General features: G+C 49.9%; 1 protein-coding gene across 1 annotated transcript in view; it reads left to right on the top strand.

Moving 5' to 3' along the window:
- Positions 1-17,113, top strand: part of RAC2 (Rac family small GTPase 2) — a 121,604-nt gene that overhangs the window by 57,204 nt on the left and 47,287 nt on the right. The window contains exons 3-4 of the mRNA XM_073642732.1: positions 15,451-15,568; positions 16,131-16,193. Coding sequence (XP_073498833.1) covers positions 15,451-15,568; positions 16,131-16,193 — 181 coding nt within the window. The remainder of the gene's footprint in view (positions 1-15,450; positions 15,569-16,130; positions 16,194-17,113) is intronic.

The following is a 17,113-nucleotide window of genomic DNA, read 5'->3' as shown; positions in this document are numbered from 1 at the left end:
TGCAATGTAGCTTTCTGCTGAGCCCTGGCCCAGGCTGGAGTAGGGGGGAACCCAAAGGTAGGGGGAACCAATAGTGGGTGTGGGTGGAGGAAGCAGATACAGGAAGCACTTATACAGTAGATATAAAGGGAAGCCATTTTAGAACAGAGAGACTAGTGGTTAGAGAGCAGTCAGGGAGCAGAGGCTCTTTGGGAGCTCTGCTCCGCAAGTTAGGGCCCAGGATAGAGGCCCCGGAGGGGAGCAGGGAGTAGGCTCCGTTCTACAAGAGGATCCCAGGGGATACGGCGCGTGCAGGACGGCACCCGTATGCCCCGCTCCTGCCAGGTGTCAGGAGGGATCGGTTGCTTCATTCTAATCCCCAGGGGGTCAGGTTGGTCCCTGATCTGACGTACAGGAAGGACTTCAGCATACCCGAGCGAGATTGAGAGTGGGCAGCGTAGGGCGGCGGTGAGAAGGACCAAGTGTGAAGACGGTCAAAGTAGGAACACGAGAAAGTGGGGTTCTGCCAGGCATTCCTAAGCTGCTTAAAGAAGGACTGAACCCCTGCCCGGTGAACTCAGCGTGACGAGGGAGGCCTTCACCTGTAAAGTGCACTTGTGAATTGCCTAAGAACTGTAAGTAAAACCTTGGACGACTGCATCGAACAGCCTCTGTCTGTTTCTTCACCGGCGCCATTAATCCTCACCGCACTACAACCTTCCATCTATTCTTACACTGCTCTGAGGCCCGCTCCGCCTTTGGGGAGCCGTACCATGTTTAGCTGCCCTGACATCTGCCTCAGAGGACTGTTGCAGCGCTGGTGATCCTCACCAGACACCACAGGTGGCGTCACGAACTCTTTGAACATTAGCTAATAATCAGTATCCCCTTTTGTGCACTGACCGCCCTGGGCCAGCCACCGTGATAACCCCATTGATCTGCCACCGGCCCCTGGGGGCGAGTCATAAACCTTCTTTTTTCCACAGTAAATAACCCTAAGTGTAATAACCTGTCTTGGTATTGCTGCCCCCCCCAGTCCTCTAATAACTTTGGTCGCTCTTCTCTGCACCCTCTCTAGTTCAGCTATGTCTTTCTTATACACCGGAGACCAGAACTGTACACAGTATTCTAAGTGTGGTCGCACTAATGACTTGTATAGAGGTAAAATTATGTTCTCCTCATGAGCATCTATGCCTCTTTTAATGCATCCCATTATTTTATTTGCCTTTGCAGCAGCTGCCTGACACTGGCCACTAAACGTGAGCTTGTCGTCCACCAATACACCCAGGTCTTTTTCAGTTACAGTTTAGCCCAGTGTTTTACAATTAAGCATATAATTATACATTTTATTTCCTTGAAAATGTATTATTTTGAGATCACTATTACCCAAGTGACCCCAAACTCGTATATTTGATATGCGGTCTGGCCTATTGGTTAATATTAGGTCTAGCAGTGCCCTCTTCTTGTTGGGTCCTGAACCAGTTGTGAAAGGTAATTGTCTCTCATAATTGTCAAAAACCTATTACCTTTGCTTGAACTACAGGTTTCTGTCCCCCAATGTATTTCAGGGTAGTTGAAGTCCCCCATAATAATGACTTCTCCTTGAGTCGCTGCTTCATCTATTTGCTTTACGAGGACATTCTCCGCTGTTTCCATTATTTTTGGAGACTTATAACAAACCCCTATCAGTAATTTATTATTTTTTCCCCCTCCCCATATCTCCACCTACAGGGACTCTACATTTTCATTAGATTCACATATATCTTCCCGCAAGATGGGTTTTGAGGATGATTTTACATATAAACACCCCCCCCCCAGCTTGTTTGTACGGTCATTTCTGAACAGACTATAGCCCTGTAAATTAACTGCCCAGTCATGGCTCTCATCCAGCCACGTCTCAGATATCCCTACCATGTCATAATTATTTTCCAACAAAATTAATTCTAATTCCTCCATTTTGTTGGTGAGGCTTCTGGCATTAGTGTACATGCATTTTATGTTTCTCTCTGTACCTTTATTCCTTCTTACTTTATTGACTGTTCTAACCCCACCCCAATTTCTTTATTTGTGCCCAGGTCACTATCTGCACTATCTTCCCCCCCTATAAAATGAATACCCTCCCCCCCAATCACTAGTTTAAACACTCCTCCAACCTTCTAGCCATTTTCTCCCCCAGCACAGCTGCACCCTCCCCATTGAGGTGCAGCCGGTCCCTAGCATAGAGTCTGTAGCCAACTGAGAAGTCGGCCCACTTCTCTAGGAACTCAAATCCCTCCTTCCTACACCAGTTCTTGAGCCACTTATTTATCTCCCTAATCTCCCGTTGCCTCTCTGGCGTGGCACGTGGTACCGGTAGTATTTCAGAGAATACCACCTTGGAGGTCCTTGCTTTCAGTTTGCAGCCTAATTCCCTGAAATCATCTTTAAGGACCTTCCACCTACCTCTAACTTTGTCATTTGTGCCAATGTGCACCATGACTGCTGGTTCTTCACCAGCCCCTCCCAGTAATCTGTCAACCCGATCAGCGATGTGCCGGACTCGAGCGCCAGGTAGGCAGCACACTGTTCGACGATCCCTGTCTTTGTGACAGATTGCCCTATCTGTTCCCCTAATAATTGAGTCCCCCACTACCAGCACCTGCCTGGCCTGCCCTGCTCTCCTATTTCCCTCCTTACTGGAGCTGACACTCCTCCGGCTTTCAGGGGACATGCCTTGCTGCAGCAGTGCTACCCCTGTACCATCACCCACCTCATCTGCCAACTTTGCAAACTTATTGGGGTGTGCCAGATCAGGACTAGTCTCCCTGGCACTCTTCCCTCTACCCCCCCCCTTCTAACTATCACCCAACTAGCAGCCTCACTGTCCTGCAGCTCCCTACTACCACCCTCCCCCACATCTACCCCGGTGAGCAGCTGCTCAGAGAAGCAGACTCCTTTCCATATTGTCAATGGATCTCAGTGTTGCCAGCTGCTCATTTAGATCCAGTACCTGGGCTTCCTAACGCACAACGTGCACACATCTCACGCAGCAGTAAGCAACCCCGACCGGCAGTTCAAGGAATCCATACATGTGGCAAGATGTACACTGGATAGCATTGTCAATAATGGAGCTCATTTCCTAATTGGGATTGCACTAGACAGAATATTAAGTAAAAATAAATGTAAAGAATTAATAAATTACAGACAGCAATTCAGTCCAAATTCCTCCCTTCCAAACTCCCTGAATCCAAAGTCACTGAAAAACAAGTCACACACTTACTTTCGCTTGCACTTACACTCCATTCACATTCGCTAATGTGGCGCCCTGATGCGCACTGGTGCCACACATCCCAGAGGGGTGCATGGATGGAATTCTCTCGAGTGGCCTCAATACATACAGACACCTCCACCCAAGTCTACTAGATGGAGCCCTGTCAGGTATATAAATACTGGGGGGGGTGGAGTTCAGGAAGTCAGTCAATGGTAAGCAGACAGTGTGACAACATGCTGCAGCCCCAGACAAGCTGAAGTCTGTGTGGCTGAAGGCCAGGCTAGGCCCAAGCTGCGGGCGAGTCTGGCCAGTGAGAGCCTAGAGCGGGCTAGAAGGCAAGTGAGAGTTCCTGTCAGGCACAGACAGGGACAGAACTCAGAGAGTCTGCTCAGGGAGTCTGCATGAGAGAGTCTGCAGACTGAGGAGAAGAAAGAGAAACGCATAGGGGGCAGAGGAGCATAACAGGCTCACCCCGAACCATATACCGGACACCGGGTCCGCGCCTACAGGGATCTTTATGACCAGTAGGAACAACCTGAATCCCTGGAGAACTACAAGTCCCAGGTTAACCAACTGCTGACCACGGCAACAGGGTTAGGTACCACTAAGGCTCCAGCGACCAGGAATAGTGGGAACCAGGAGAAAACCCTACCGCCAGGTCAGCAGGTACAAGAAGGAAGCAGTAAGCAAGCCAGGCCCAGCTCCAGGCAGGCCAGAAGCCTAGACAGTAAAGCAACAGATCAGGAGGCCCTATACCCGCTCACTGGGGAGAGTCCAGAAGTGCGCACTTCACCTGGAGTACCCTGGACCGTGCCTGCAGCATCACCAGTAAAGGTACTGAAGCTTACCTCTGTGTGAGTGTCCATCCTTCCTCCGGGACCGACCTGCCGTCTCTCCCCTGCACCGCTATCCAGTACATCCCCCACGCTGCCCTGAGGCCCGCTCCACCTGTGGGGAGCCGTCCCATCACAAGCTGCCCTAACATCTGCCTCAGAGGACTGTTGCAGCACTGGTGAGCCTCACCAGACACCACAGGTGGTGTCACGAATAATTCCAAAAACCCCAAATAATAGAAGTTTCCCCATTTCACTGACCGCCCTGGGTCACGGACCGGGCCAGCCACCGTGATATCCCCCGGAAACCAGAGGCCTGGCTGCTGAGTACCCCACAACCCTGGGGGCGCGTCACTAAGGAAGAAGATTTAAAGAGTTTTTTTTTTCCTTTTTTTTCCCTTTTGCAGCAATGCACCCTACAGCTCAATGCACTTCCAAAGTTATATCTTCCCGATACAAGGCGGAGATGGCTGTGATACTGATTAATGGACCTTATATATTTTGGCAGCAACCTGGAAAAACAATACAAATCTCCCCGTGTCACATGTTATGTGCAGTTTTGTGTCACTTATCAGTATTTTCAGCATTTATCTATAGCCTCCACTGCGAGTAAATGTAAGATACTGAAAAACATAGTGTAGAATTTTGCAGGAGTATATTATCCACTGGGCCAAAAAGCTGTAATCAGCAGCTGACTGTAAATGCCAGAAGAAAATGGCTTTTCTGACATCTTTCAGTAACGTTCTGTCTGCAGAAATATATTTACAGTGATATTCGACTGTAATTTTTACCGTGTGATAAAGCAATACTTGACACAAAATAAAATTACACCTTGGTGATAGAAAGGTAAAAAAAATGTAGTTTTCATATGGGTTTCACTGGCAGAATCACAGTAAAAAATAAGCAGCTTTCATGGCCTTATAATGTATTTCTTTATATCTGATTCTTTTCCCTAAGGGCTCATTCAGACGCCAGTTTGTCACGTTTTTCACAGATAGAACTCATATCTATTATAGTCTATGGGGCTTTTCCCATTTCTGCACGAAAACTAAGAAACATGTCTGATTTTTTTTTTATCCGTGCATGATAGGAGAAGTTTGCGAAGCTTCCATCAGTTTTTGGGGTTTTTTTGCAGACAAGAAAAGCGCATGAAATTCTGATGGTAAAAAACTGACACTCTGACCAAACTCTGATGAAAATCTGATACTATAGCTATACAGAGTTCTACTTTATTTGTTGGTTATATCTGGAGATCCAGTGATGGTCAGTCTTTTGATATTTGCCTGCAGAAAATAACACAGTTATCTAGAACACAGTTCCCACTTTTTTTCCCAACCTCTACACTACGCCAGATGAAGAAAAAAGCTACATAGTGCCACCCTGCACAGTAACAGGAACCCCCCCCATTGAAAACAGTATCCGCAAAAATAAAATACATCACAGCAGTAATAATATCCCTTAGTTAGCACCTACAGTAATGATGTCCCACATCCTGGCCCCTTCCTGTAAAAATGTTCAACTTCCTGGCCCCTTCCTGCAATAATGTCCCACATACTGGCTCCTTCCGGTAATAAGATCCCACATCCTGGTCCCCATGTGTCTCATTCTTGGCCCCCATATGACTCATTCCTGGCCCCCATGTGTCTCATTCCTGTCCCCCACGTGTCTCATTCCTGTCCCCCATGTGTGTCATTCCTGGCCCCCACGTGTTTCATTCCTGGCCCCCACGTGTTTCATTCCTGGCCCCCATGTGTCTCATTTCTGGCCCCCATGTGTCTCATTTCTGACCCCCATATTGCGGGTTTTTCAGTGCAAGCAATTTTTTTTAAAAAAAGTTTCTTCTTACCTGGCCGCTGTCCAGGTGTGTCCTCTTCCTTCTTGATATGCGGCGCAGACACCCCGTCGCATTGCAGTGATGTCATACGCCGGCGACATGCAGGCAGATGTAAGCTGTCGGCCTCTGATTGGATGGCAGCTGTTAACTATTGCTGCCAGCATGTCTCACCAGGTCTGGGCCCCCCCTCTTTGCTTCTGCTCACCGAGCCCCATACACCAGTAATGGTAGTGATGCGCTGATGGTGACCCTGTGTTACTGTGACGCACCCCTGGGCCTGTGTCGCGCAGCGTTGCGCACGCGGGAGCTTACCCGGAGCCGGATCTGTTGAGGGTTGTAGTCTCGTGGCGGTGACCCGGTCCGTGCCCAGGGAGTCAGACTAAGTGGCGCTGTATTAGCGGTAGATGTTGTACGACTACGCCACCCGTTGAATGCAGCGAAGGAGCTGCCGCTGCAGGGCAGACCGCTGAGGCCGGTGGTAGGATTGTGCAGCGTGATAGTATCACCCCCAACGGGAGGGGTATGGCCTCAGGGCAGCCGACGTGGATGATGGGGGTAGCAGGAACCACTCGGAGACGGTACGGTGTAGTTCAGGGTCTTTACTGGTGACAAAGATAGACCCTCCCGGAGTACTGGCTAGCGATTGGGGCCTGGTCAGTCCTTGAGCAGATGGGATCTCCCCTGGCCAGGCGGAGTTGTAGGCCTTCCCAGCTAACTGTACTCTTCTGGCTACCTTGCTAGAGGTGGGTATAAGTAGCCCACGTCCCTGAGTGTACCGTGTGGTGCTCACCCGTATGGCCGGTGACTCGGGGCCTTCTAGTAGCTTCCGCTCCACGACGGCGGTGCTGGTCCCACGTGTGTGACCGTGCCTTCGGGTTTCTTGGCCAGAGGACCTGAAATCCCCTGCCGGTCGGTTTCTGCTGCTGGATAGGAGTTAGTCCCCACAGCCTCGGACTCCGGGTCCGGTGATAGCTTCTCAGTCAGGGCGAGCTCTGCAGCTGCCAGCCCCTGACTCCTTGTAGCACTGCTCCCACAGAGCTCCTGTTGTTTCTTCCTATGCTGCTTCTCTTCTCTGTCTCTACTTCTTCTCTACTCACTAACCCTGCCTCAGCTCTAGGTTTATATAGGGGAAGTTCTTCCCCTCCCAGGACTGGGCAGGAGGTGTGGCATGCATAGGATCCCTGACCAAGAGACCTCCCACCTGCTCTCAGACATAACATTGTTGTTACTGTGGAAACCAGACCCCTGGGGTGCCACATTCCCCCCTAGTGAAATTTAGTACTCCGGGACTAAACATATTTTTAGAAAAACATAACAAGGTATAAACAATTATAATACAATAAGAAAAACACATAAAGATGGTTACGGCGTGTCCGCAACCGGGTGCAGTTTTGAAGAAAAACAAGGTGTCCATTTCACCAAAACAGGGAGATGTAACCAGGTAGGGGTCTGTCCTGCCCCGAGTCCTTAACAGTCTTTAGTCCATTCCTAGGTTACGCTCCAACCATGTACAAGGATTCCCGGTAAATCCACCAAGGACTCCTATAAATAACTAGAAACACATAATTATACACAAGCAACAAGAAAAACAGGTAACCACAAATAAAACAATTTATACACTTCAAATCCTCCAACGTGCGGGTAACTGGCCTCTAGTGGCCCTAGTGGACCTACGGAGCTGACTGTCTAGCCCTGAACTACAGGGTGTAGGAGTTGTCAAGGGTAAACTGGGCAGCTGTCTACCGGCTCTTTGGCTCACTAGGGGTACGGCAGGCTCACTATAAGCAGAGGGTTGATCCTCCTGTTCTGCTTGTGTGGAGTCTTCTGCCTCCTGGACCGGCTGCTCTTCCAGCTCTACCTGTTGCTCCGTAGGCACTTGGGATGCTGGTTGGAGGAACGTGAGGACGGGTACCACAACTGCTCCATTGACTTGAGTCCAGGACCGAGGGAAGTCTCCGAGCACAGTACTAACCATATCTTCCCTTTCCTCTATGGGTCGATGGTCTTCTTGTTCCTCTTCAGGGTTCCGTAGCTGTTCAGGACACTTCTTCAGGTGATCCCGGGATACAATGGCTATGGTCTCCCCTCCGTCTTTACTGATGGTACAGACTTTCGGGTTCTCGTGGCTTGAGGGCAGTACGGTGTACGGGTCCTTCTCCCACTGGTCGTCCAACTTGTGGAGCCGTCTTTTCCTCTTCAAGACCTGCTCTCCGGGTACCAGGGGAACAGCGGGAGCATACTGGTTGTAAGTTTTCTCTTGTCTTTCCCTAGCCTGACAGAGACTTCGCTCCACGCTCTCCTGTACTTTCCGGTACTGCTGCTGCCTCTCTGTGTCCCAGTCTGCTTCTGGTGAAGTGTCCTCGGGTGTAAGGACTCCCATTTCCAGGTCAACAGGTAATTTACCAGGTCTCGCCCTCATTAGGTAAGCCGGGGTACAGTTGGTGGAACCTACCGGGATGTGGTTGTATAGGTCCACCAGATCGGGCAGCTTCTCAGGCCACAGACTGCGTTCTTCCAGGGGCAACGTTTTCAGGAGATCCATTACCACCTGGTTCATTTTCTCACAAAGTCCATTAGTTTGCGGATGATAGGGTGTCGTCCTTATCTTCTGGCAGCCATACAGATTGCAGAATTCCTGGAAGACCTCCGCTTCAAAGGCAGGTCCCTGGTCCGTCAGCACTTGGTCCGGGTACCCGTGTGGACGGCAGAAGTGCTGCTGGAAGGCTCTAGCTGCTGTTTGAGCCGTTAAGTCCTTAACGGGGACGACAACCAAGAACCGGGAGTAATGATCCACAATGGTTAACGCGTAGACGTAGCCACTTCTGCTTGGGGTCAGTTTTACATGATCCAAGGCTACCAGTTCCAACGGCTGCCGGGTGACGATGGACTGCAGGGGAGTCTTCTGGCTGGCACGGTCCTTCCTTCTTAGGTTGCACGGGCCACAGTCTCTGCACCACCTCTCGATGGTTCCCCTCATGCCTACCCAGTGGAACCGCCCACGCAGCAGGAACTCCAGCTTCTTCCATCCGAAGTGTCCAGCCCCGTCGTGGTATGCCTCCATCACCATGGCTGCGTCTCTCCGTGGCCCCACTACTTGCCAGATTAGTTCATGCGTCCGGGAGTTAACCATTCTGCGGCACAACTTCCCCTTGTAAAGGAACAGTCGACTCTTCTCAGCCCACAGTTGCTTGGCTTCCTCCGGAGCGTCTGGGTCAAGGTGAGCCTCTGGCCGAGTCAGCATCTCCTTTACCAGCCGGACGGCAGGGTCACTGTCTTGCGTTTCCTCCCAGTTGTAGTGAGTCAAGGGGTTAAACGTAGCGGCTTGCTTACTCCTTTCCGATGGGAATACTGGATAGTCCCATGACGGTGGAACGCGGGGAGTTCGACTTCTTCCAGTCCCTCTGGATCTTCTCCTACGTCCGGTAGGTTTGGCATCCTGGACAGGGCGTCCGCGTTGGTATTGGAGCGTCCTGCCCGGTATTTGATTGTGAACTCGTAGTTGGACAGACGGGCCATCCATCTCTGCTCTAGGGCACCGAGTCTTGCCGTGTCCAGGTGTGTCAACAGGTTGTTATCCGTGTACACGGTGAACCGGGAAGAAGCGAGGTAGTGCTTAAAGCGTTCGGTGACTGCCCACACCACTGCCAGGAACTCTAGCTTAAATGAGCTGTAATTCTCAGGGTTTCTTTCGGTGGGTCGCAGTTTTCGGCTAGCGTAAGCGATTACTCGTTCTTTCCCCTGCTGGATCTGGGACAGCACGGATCCTAGCCCGATGTTACTTGCGTCGGTGTAGAGGATAAAGGGCTGGCTGTAATCAGGGTACGCCAGGATTTCATCCCCCGTGAGGGCCATCTTCAGCTGGCGGAAGGACTCTTCTTCTAACTTCTCCCATTTGAAGGGCGGCTTCTGGTTCTTGGCCTTCCGGGACTGGCCTATCAGGAGGTCCTGCATAGGAGCTGCCTTTTTGGTGAAACCGGGGATGAATCTGCGGTAATAGCCTACCAACCCGAGGAACTGCCGCACTTCCTTTACACTGGAGGGACTTGGCCATTCCTTAATTGCGGTGATCTTATCAGGGTCGGGAGCCACTCCGTCAGCGCTCACCACGTGTCCCAGGTACTGCACCTTTGGTTTCAAGAGGTGACACTTGGAGGGTTTTACCTTTAAGCCGTAGCTTGCCAGAGCTTCGAACACTTCCGCCAGGTGTTTCAGGTGGTCCTCATAAGTCTTGGAATATACGATGACATCGTCCAGGTACAACAGGACCGTCTCGAAGTTTCTGTGGCCCAGACAGCACTCCATTAATCGTCGGAAGGTTCCCGGTGCGTTGCAGAGTCCGAACGGCATGCAGGTGAACTCGCTAAGTCCCATCGGGGTGGTGAATGCGGTCTTCTCCCGGTCCGCCTCTGCTACAGGAACCTGCCAGTACCCGCTAGTGAGATCCAAGGTAGAGAAGAAGTTAGCAGATCTTAAAGCAGCCAAAGACTCCTCTATCCTTGGTAAGGGGTACGCATCCTTGTGTGTGATACGGTTAATTTTCCGGTAATCTACACACATCCTCATGGTGTTGTCTTTCTTTTTGACTAAGACTAGTGGAGCTGCCCAGGGGCTACAGCTATCCCTGATCACCCCAGCCTCCTTCATGTCCCTAAGCATCCCCTTGGCGTGTTGGTAGTGTGCAGGGGGTACGGGTCGATACCTCTCTTTTATGGGAAGATGGTCTCCCGTGGGGATGTGGTGTTCTACCCCTTTGACTCGCCCGAAGTCTAACGGGTGTTTACTAAACACTCTCTCGTACTCTTGAACCACCCGATAGACTCCCTGTTTCTGGTGTGAGGGAGTGGAGTCAGTACCCAAATGTAGTTGCTGACACCAGTCCTCCATTGTTTCCTTAGAGCCGTTACCTTCCTCCGGGGAAGATGGAGGCAAGGGTTCTACGGACTGTATGGAATTTTGATTGATGGTATACAATTTGGCTAGCGTGGCATACCGGGGCAGGTACACTTCCCTCTTCCCGATATTTATTATGCGAACGGGCACCCTCCCATGGCGTACATTGACCACCCCCCGTGCTGTCAAAATGGTAGGCCTACTGTCTGAGTAAACTGGTTCTACCATTGCCTGGTAATCTCTACCTCTCAGACCAATAGCTGCCCGGCACCAAATCATCATTTCACTTTTTGGGGGCATGGCAATAGGGAAAGGGTCACACATTCTTACGCTACCAATCTCACCACCGGAGAGTTCTATCTGTTGCCGTCGCATCAGTGCCCGGATCTCTTTCTGGAGCACTCGCTGCTGGCCGGAGCTGGCGTTCTTGGCAACCTGTTGTAAAAGGAAAATCACCTCTGCAAGACAATTTTCAATTACATTAGTTCCTAGAGTTATCTTTGGGTGACTCTCGTGTTTATCAATGTCTACAATGATCAGTCCCTGTGCTGCCAGTTCGACTCTACCGATTTTAATGGTCACCTCTTTAAATCCAATCTGTGGCACGGGCTGACCATTGCTGGCGATGATACTCAAGTCGTCGTCAGGGTAGCGGGTGATATCCGAGTCATTCCAGTACTGCTTGAACAGCACGTACGGGATAGTGGTGACCTGTGACCCGGTGTCCAATAGGGCACTCATAGGGATGCCATCCAGTACCACAGGCAAGACTGGACGTCCTCCCACATATCTGTCGCGCCAGTTCGATGGGCCTGATGATCTTTTTCCTGGGGGTTGGCCCTCTACCCCAGGTTGTGCCAGTTTAAAGGACAGTACCTTGCCATATGTCCGGGTTGATTGCAGCGGCGGCAGATGGGTTGTCCGTCCTCGTTGTATCGGTCGCTGGGTCTTCCTCTGGCCGGTGGGGTCCTCCTTGGTCGACGCCACGGGATGTCCTCCGGTCCGGATGCCAGCTGGATCTTCCCTGGAGTGGAAACCTGTAAAGACTGCACAGTTCGGGTTAGCGCAGCAACGCTTTTAGCTAGCTCTTGGACCTGATGGTGCAGGTCTGGAGCCGGGTCATTGTTCAAAGCCTGCGCATCAGCTCCCACAGGCCCTGCCGACAAGGGCGCCACCTCCTGGTGGTAAGTGGTAGTGGGGCGTCTGTGGGTCACAACGCCACCTGGTGCTGGTTCTCGGAGCACCCGGATGGCTCTGTCCTTGAACTGTGCAAATCCCAGATGAGGGTCCTGTAAGGCCATTGCCCGCAACTGGGTTCGGTGGGCATTGCAATATAAACCCTCTATAAATTGTTCAGTCAACAGCCTGTCCTCGTCTCCCACGCCGTCAGGGTCGGTCTGCTTAATGGCTCTCAGGGCCTCTTGTAGGTTCAGGGCATAGTCCCTTATACTCTCATGTGCCCGCTGTTTGCACCCGTAGAATCTAAGCTTGATCTCGGCTGAGGTGCGGGTATCAAAGGTGTCCCTCAGCCGGGTTAGTATCTCTGCGACAGTCCTCCTTCCAGGTGGCCAGGACTTTACCTCCCTTTGGGCTGCCCCGGTTAATTGGGCCACCAGGATGCTCACTTTTTGCTCCTCTGTGAGGGGATACACCTGGAAGAGGCTATCCAGCTTTTCTCTAAAGTCATGCAGGGTATGTGACTTCCCTGAGTACTGGGGTAGCCAGGCTGCCCCCGGGATATAGGGCATGGTGAAAGGCATAACCGCAATAGCGGTGGCGCTGGCGGGGGTTGAAGCGGTGAAGCTCTCCTCCGTATCCGACATCCTTCTCCCCCCTAGTGGACCGTGGCCTACCTTGCGATGATCCTCTTCCGTAGGCCGCGGCTCCGCAGTGGATCGTCAGGGTTGAGGACCTTCCGTCGCGCTCCTGTGACGTCGGCGTCTGCTGGGCTCCTTCCAGGACCTTACGCAACGTCCGGACGTGAGGCGGGGCTTCAGTTCTCGCGCGCTTTCGGAGTCCACGCCCCTCTTCTTCCCGCGCGGCGTCCTCAAGATGGCGTCCAATGGCGGGAAAACTCCACGGCTGGCGGGAAGAAGGCCGAAGATGGCGCCGAATGGCGGGAAAACTCCACCGATGGCGGGAAGGAAGCGGAAGATGGCGCCGGATGGCGGGAATCTTCGCCACAGGTAAGTTTGAACAGTCTTTTTCAGGCACGCAGTACACGGTGGTTGCGGGCACGAGATCCTGCCGACTACGCCAAAAGTTGACGCACCCCTGGGCCTGTGTCGCGCAGCGTTGCGCACGCGGGAGCTTACCCGGAGCCGGATCTGTTGAGGGTTGTAGTCTCGTGGCGGTGACCCGGTCCGTGCCCAGGGAGTCAGACTAAGTGGCGCTGTATTAGCAGTAGATGTTGTACGACTACGCCACCCGTTGAATGCAGCGAAGGAGCTGCCGCTGCAGGGCAGACCGCTGAGGCCGGTGGTAGGATTGTGCAGCGTGATAGTATCACCCCCAACGGGAGGGGTATGGCCTCAGGGCAGCCGACGTGGATGATGGGGGTAGCAGGAACCACTCGGAGACGGTACGGTGTAGTTCAGGGTCTTTACTGGTGACAAAGATAGACCCTCCCGGAGTACTGGCTAGCGATTGGGGCCTGGTCAGTCCTTGAGCAGATGGGATCTCCCCTGGCCAGGCGGAGTTGTAGGCCTTCCCAGCTAACTGTACTCTTCTGGCTACCTTGCTAGAGGCGGGTATAAGTAGCCCACGTCCCTGAGTGTACCGTGTGGTGCTCACCCGTATGGCCGGTGACTCGGGGCCTTCTAGTAGCTTCCGCTCCACGACGGCGGTGCTGGTCCCACGCGTGTGACCGTGCCTTCGGGTTTCTTGGCCAGAGGACCTGAAATCCCCTGCCGGTCGGTTTCTGCTGCTGGATAGGAGTTAGTCCCCACAGCCTCGGACTCCGGGTCCGGTGATAGCTTCTCAGTCAGGGCGAGCTCTGCAGCTGCCAGCCCCTGACTCCTTGTAGCACTGCTCCCACAGAGCTCCTGTTGTTTCTTCCTATGCTGCTTCTCTTCTCTGTCTCTACTTCTTCTCTACTCACTAACCCTGCCTCAGCCCTAGGTTTATATAGGGGAAGTTCTTCCCCTCCCAGGACTGGGCAGGAGGTGTGGCATGCATAGGATCCCTGACCAAGAGACCTCCCACCTGCTCTCAGACATAACATTGCTGTTACTGTGGAAACCAGACCCCTGGGGTGCCACAACTGTATGAAGTCACAGGTCACAGGTACACAGATGTCAGGAGACCTCCCTCCCTAGTAGTCTATAGGCACCATATTACTGCACTGTACAGCATGGAGGTTTTTTGGATTGGTAGACTGTGTGCATAAGGCACAGTGCATGTAACACCACTGCTAACAACTGTTGTACAATACACTATTAAGAATACAATATTGCAGTACGATCGGGATAAGATGACTGAATCGGCAAACACTTGGTAGATGAGGTTTAATGTAGATAAATGTAGAGTAATGCACCTAGGACAGAGTAATCCTATCGCTACATATACATTAAATGGAAGTGTACTCGGGACTACAGAACAGGAGAAAGACTTGGTTACAAGTAAGCTGAGCAGCAGTACTCAATGTCAAGCAGCAGCCGCAAAAGCAAATAAGATTTTAGGATGTATAAAAAGAGAGATGAAATCCTGTGATCCCAACGTATTGTTACCCCTTTATAAATCACTGGTGAGGCCACATCTGGAATATGGGATCCAGTTTTGGGCTCCACATTTTAAAAAGGATATTGAGAAGTTAGAGTCAGTTCAAAGGAGCAACCTAGATTATTACAAGGGATGGAAGGCCTATCATATGATGAGAGGTTGGAAAAGTTGAGCTTATTTAGCTTAGAAAAAAAGGCGGCTCCGAGGGGATCTCATTTACATGTATAAACATATGTGGAGTCAGCACAAAGGACTAGCACATGACTTATTTCTTCCAAAGACCATACTAAGGACCAGGAGGCACTAATTACAGGTGGAAGAAAGGCGATTCCGGCACCTAAACAGGAAAGGGTTCTTTATAGTTAGAGCAGTCAGACTGTGATCTCATTTACATGTATAAATATATGTGTGATCAGTACAAAGGACTAGCACATTACTTATTCCTTCCAAAGACCATACTAAGGACCAGGTGATTCCAGCAGCTAAAGAGGAAAGGGTTCTTTACAGTCAGAGCAGTCAAACTGTGGAATTCCCTTCCACAAGAGGTAGTGATGGCCGACACTATAACAGCTTTCAAAAAAGGGCTGGACGATTTCCTCGATACACAAAACATTGTGGGTTACAGTTAAATTAGTGACATAATGTACAATTGGGGGAGGAAGGTTGAACTTGATGGACCGAGGTCTTTATTCAAACTATGTAACTATGGAAGAAGCCTTTGCAGCCGATGCCTGCCCAAAGTCGGCCCAAAAGCCTAGCTGTCATACAGCTTTACTAATTCTTGTTAATGTCTACATGTTTTTTTGCAGAAAACGTGCATAATTCAGACTTTAACAGTATCCTAATAATGTTACATTTCAGGATGTTGTTATTAAGAATGGATTTATGGTAAAAAAATAGTATCATCAAGAAAAAAATACTTTCACTATTGCTATTTTTAACAGGTTTGACAACTATTCAGCTAATGTCATGGTGGACAGTAAGCCAGTGAATCTGGGATTATGGGATACAGCAGGACAGGAAGACTATGATCGTCTGAGGCCACTTTCTTACCCCCAAACGGTAAGTATTTCCTAACAGGTGATAAAATATACTTTGTAGTCATTAAATAGAAAAATTTATAGAAAGATTTTTTTTTACGCAAACCAAAGCAAATAATAGCAAATCATTTTATTATATTTTATTTCTTGTAGGTCCACTATTAAAAGTCAACTGCATTATCCAACGATATTGTTCAACCATATCGAAAAATTCTACTTTAATGTGTTTTTTTTTTTTTCCATTTTCAAATGTATAATTAATGGTACATTGATGCCTATTATTCTTCTCGAAGAACATGATTTTACCTAAAGAAAAACTCTCCATAGAGCTGTTAGGAAATGGCATATCAGCAGAAGAAGCTATTTTAGCCTTTTAAGAAGGAATTGTCAAGTCAACACAATGTTATTAAAAGCTCATTTGTCTTCCTAAAGGGGGTCTATGACCCAGTAACATTAGGTTAGGTCAGCCACCCTTTGAAGAGATAACCTGGGTGTTTATAATTTTTTGCACTATTTCAGATCCTACAGCAATTCTCATATTAAAGTAAATCGTGGTTCATGTGCTTTATTTTTTTATTCTATAGGATGTTTTCCTCATTTGTTTTTCATTGGTGAGTCCAGCATCCTATGAAAATGTGCGAGCAAAGGTAAGAACGGATATGCTTTTAATTTTTAGCAATTATTGAGAAATGTACATACTCATATAGATATATATATATACAGTGCCTACAAGTAGTATTCAACCCCCTGTAGATTTAGCTGGTTTGATAAGATGCAAATAAGTTAGAGCCTTCAAACTGCAAACGAGAGTAGGTTTTATGAACAGAAGCATAAATCTTACAAACCAAAAAGTTATGTTGCTCAGTTGAATTTTATTAAATTTTAAACATAATAGTGTGGGTCAATTATTATACAACCCCTATGTTTAATATTTTGTGGAATAACCCTTGTTTGCAATTACAGCTAATAATCGTCTTTTATAAGACCTGATCAGGCCGGCACAGGTCTGTGGAGTTATCTTGGCCCACTCCTCCATGCAGATCTTCTCCAAGTTATCTAGGTTCTTTGGGTGTCTCATGTGGACTTTATTCTTGAGCTCCTTCCACAAGTTTTCAATTGGGTTAAGGTCAGGAGACTGACTAGGCCACTCCAACACCTTGACTTTTTCCCTCTTGAACCAGGCCTTGGTTTTCTTGGCTGTGTGCTTTGGGTCGTTGTCTTGTTGGAAGATGAAATTACGACCCATCTTAAGATCCTTGATGGAGGAGTGGAGGTTCTTGGCCAAAATCTCCAGGTAGGCCGTGCTATCCATCTTCCCATGGATGCGGACCAGATGGCCAGGCCCCTTGGCTGAGAAACAGCCCCACAGCATGATGCTGCCACCACCATGCTTGACTGTAGGGATGGTATTCTTGGGGTCGTATGCAGTGCCATCCAGTCTCCAAACGTCACGTGTGTGGTTGGCACCAAAGATCTCGATCTTGGTCTCATCAGACCATAGAACCTTGAACCAGTCTGTCTCAGAGTCCTCCAAGTGATCATGAGCAAACTGTAGACGAGCCTTGAC

The sequence above is a fragment of the Phyllobates terribilis genome, unplaced genomic scaffold (genome assembly GCF_046119375.1).
Source record: "Phyllobates terribilis strain yellow unplaced genomic scaffold, ASM4611937v1 Scaffold_8__6_contigs__length_399053987, whole genome shotgun sequence".
In the NCBI taxonomy this organism is placed as follows: Eukaryota; Metazoa; Chordata; class Amphibia; order Anura; family Dendrobatidae; genus Phyllobates; species Phyllobates terribilis.
This window is presented reverse-complemented; position numbering and strand designations above follow the sequence as displayed.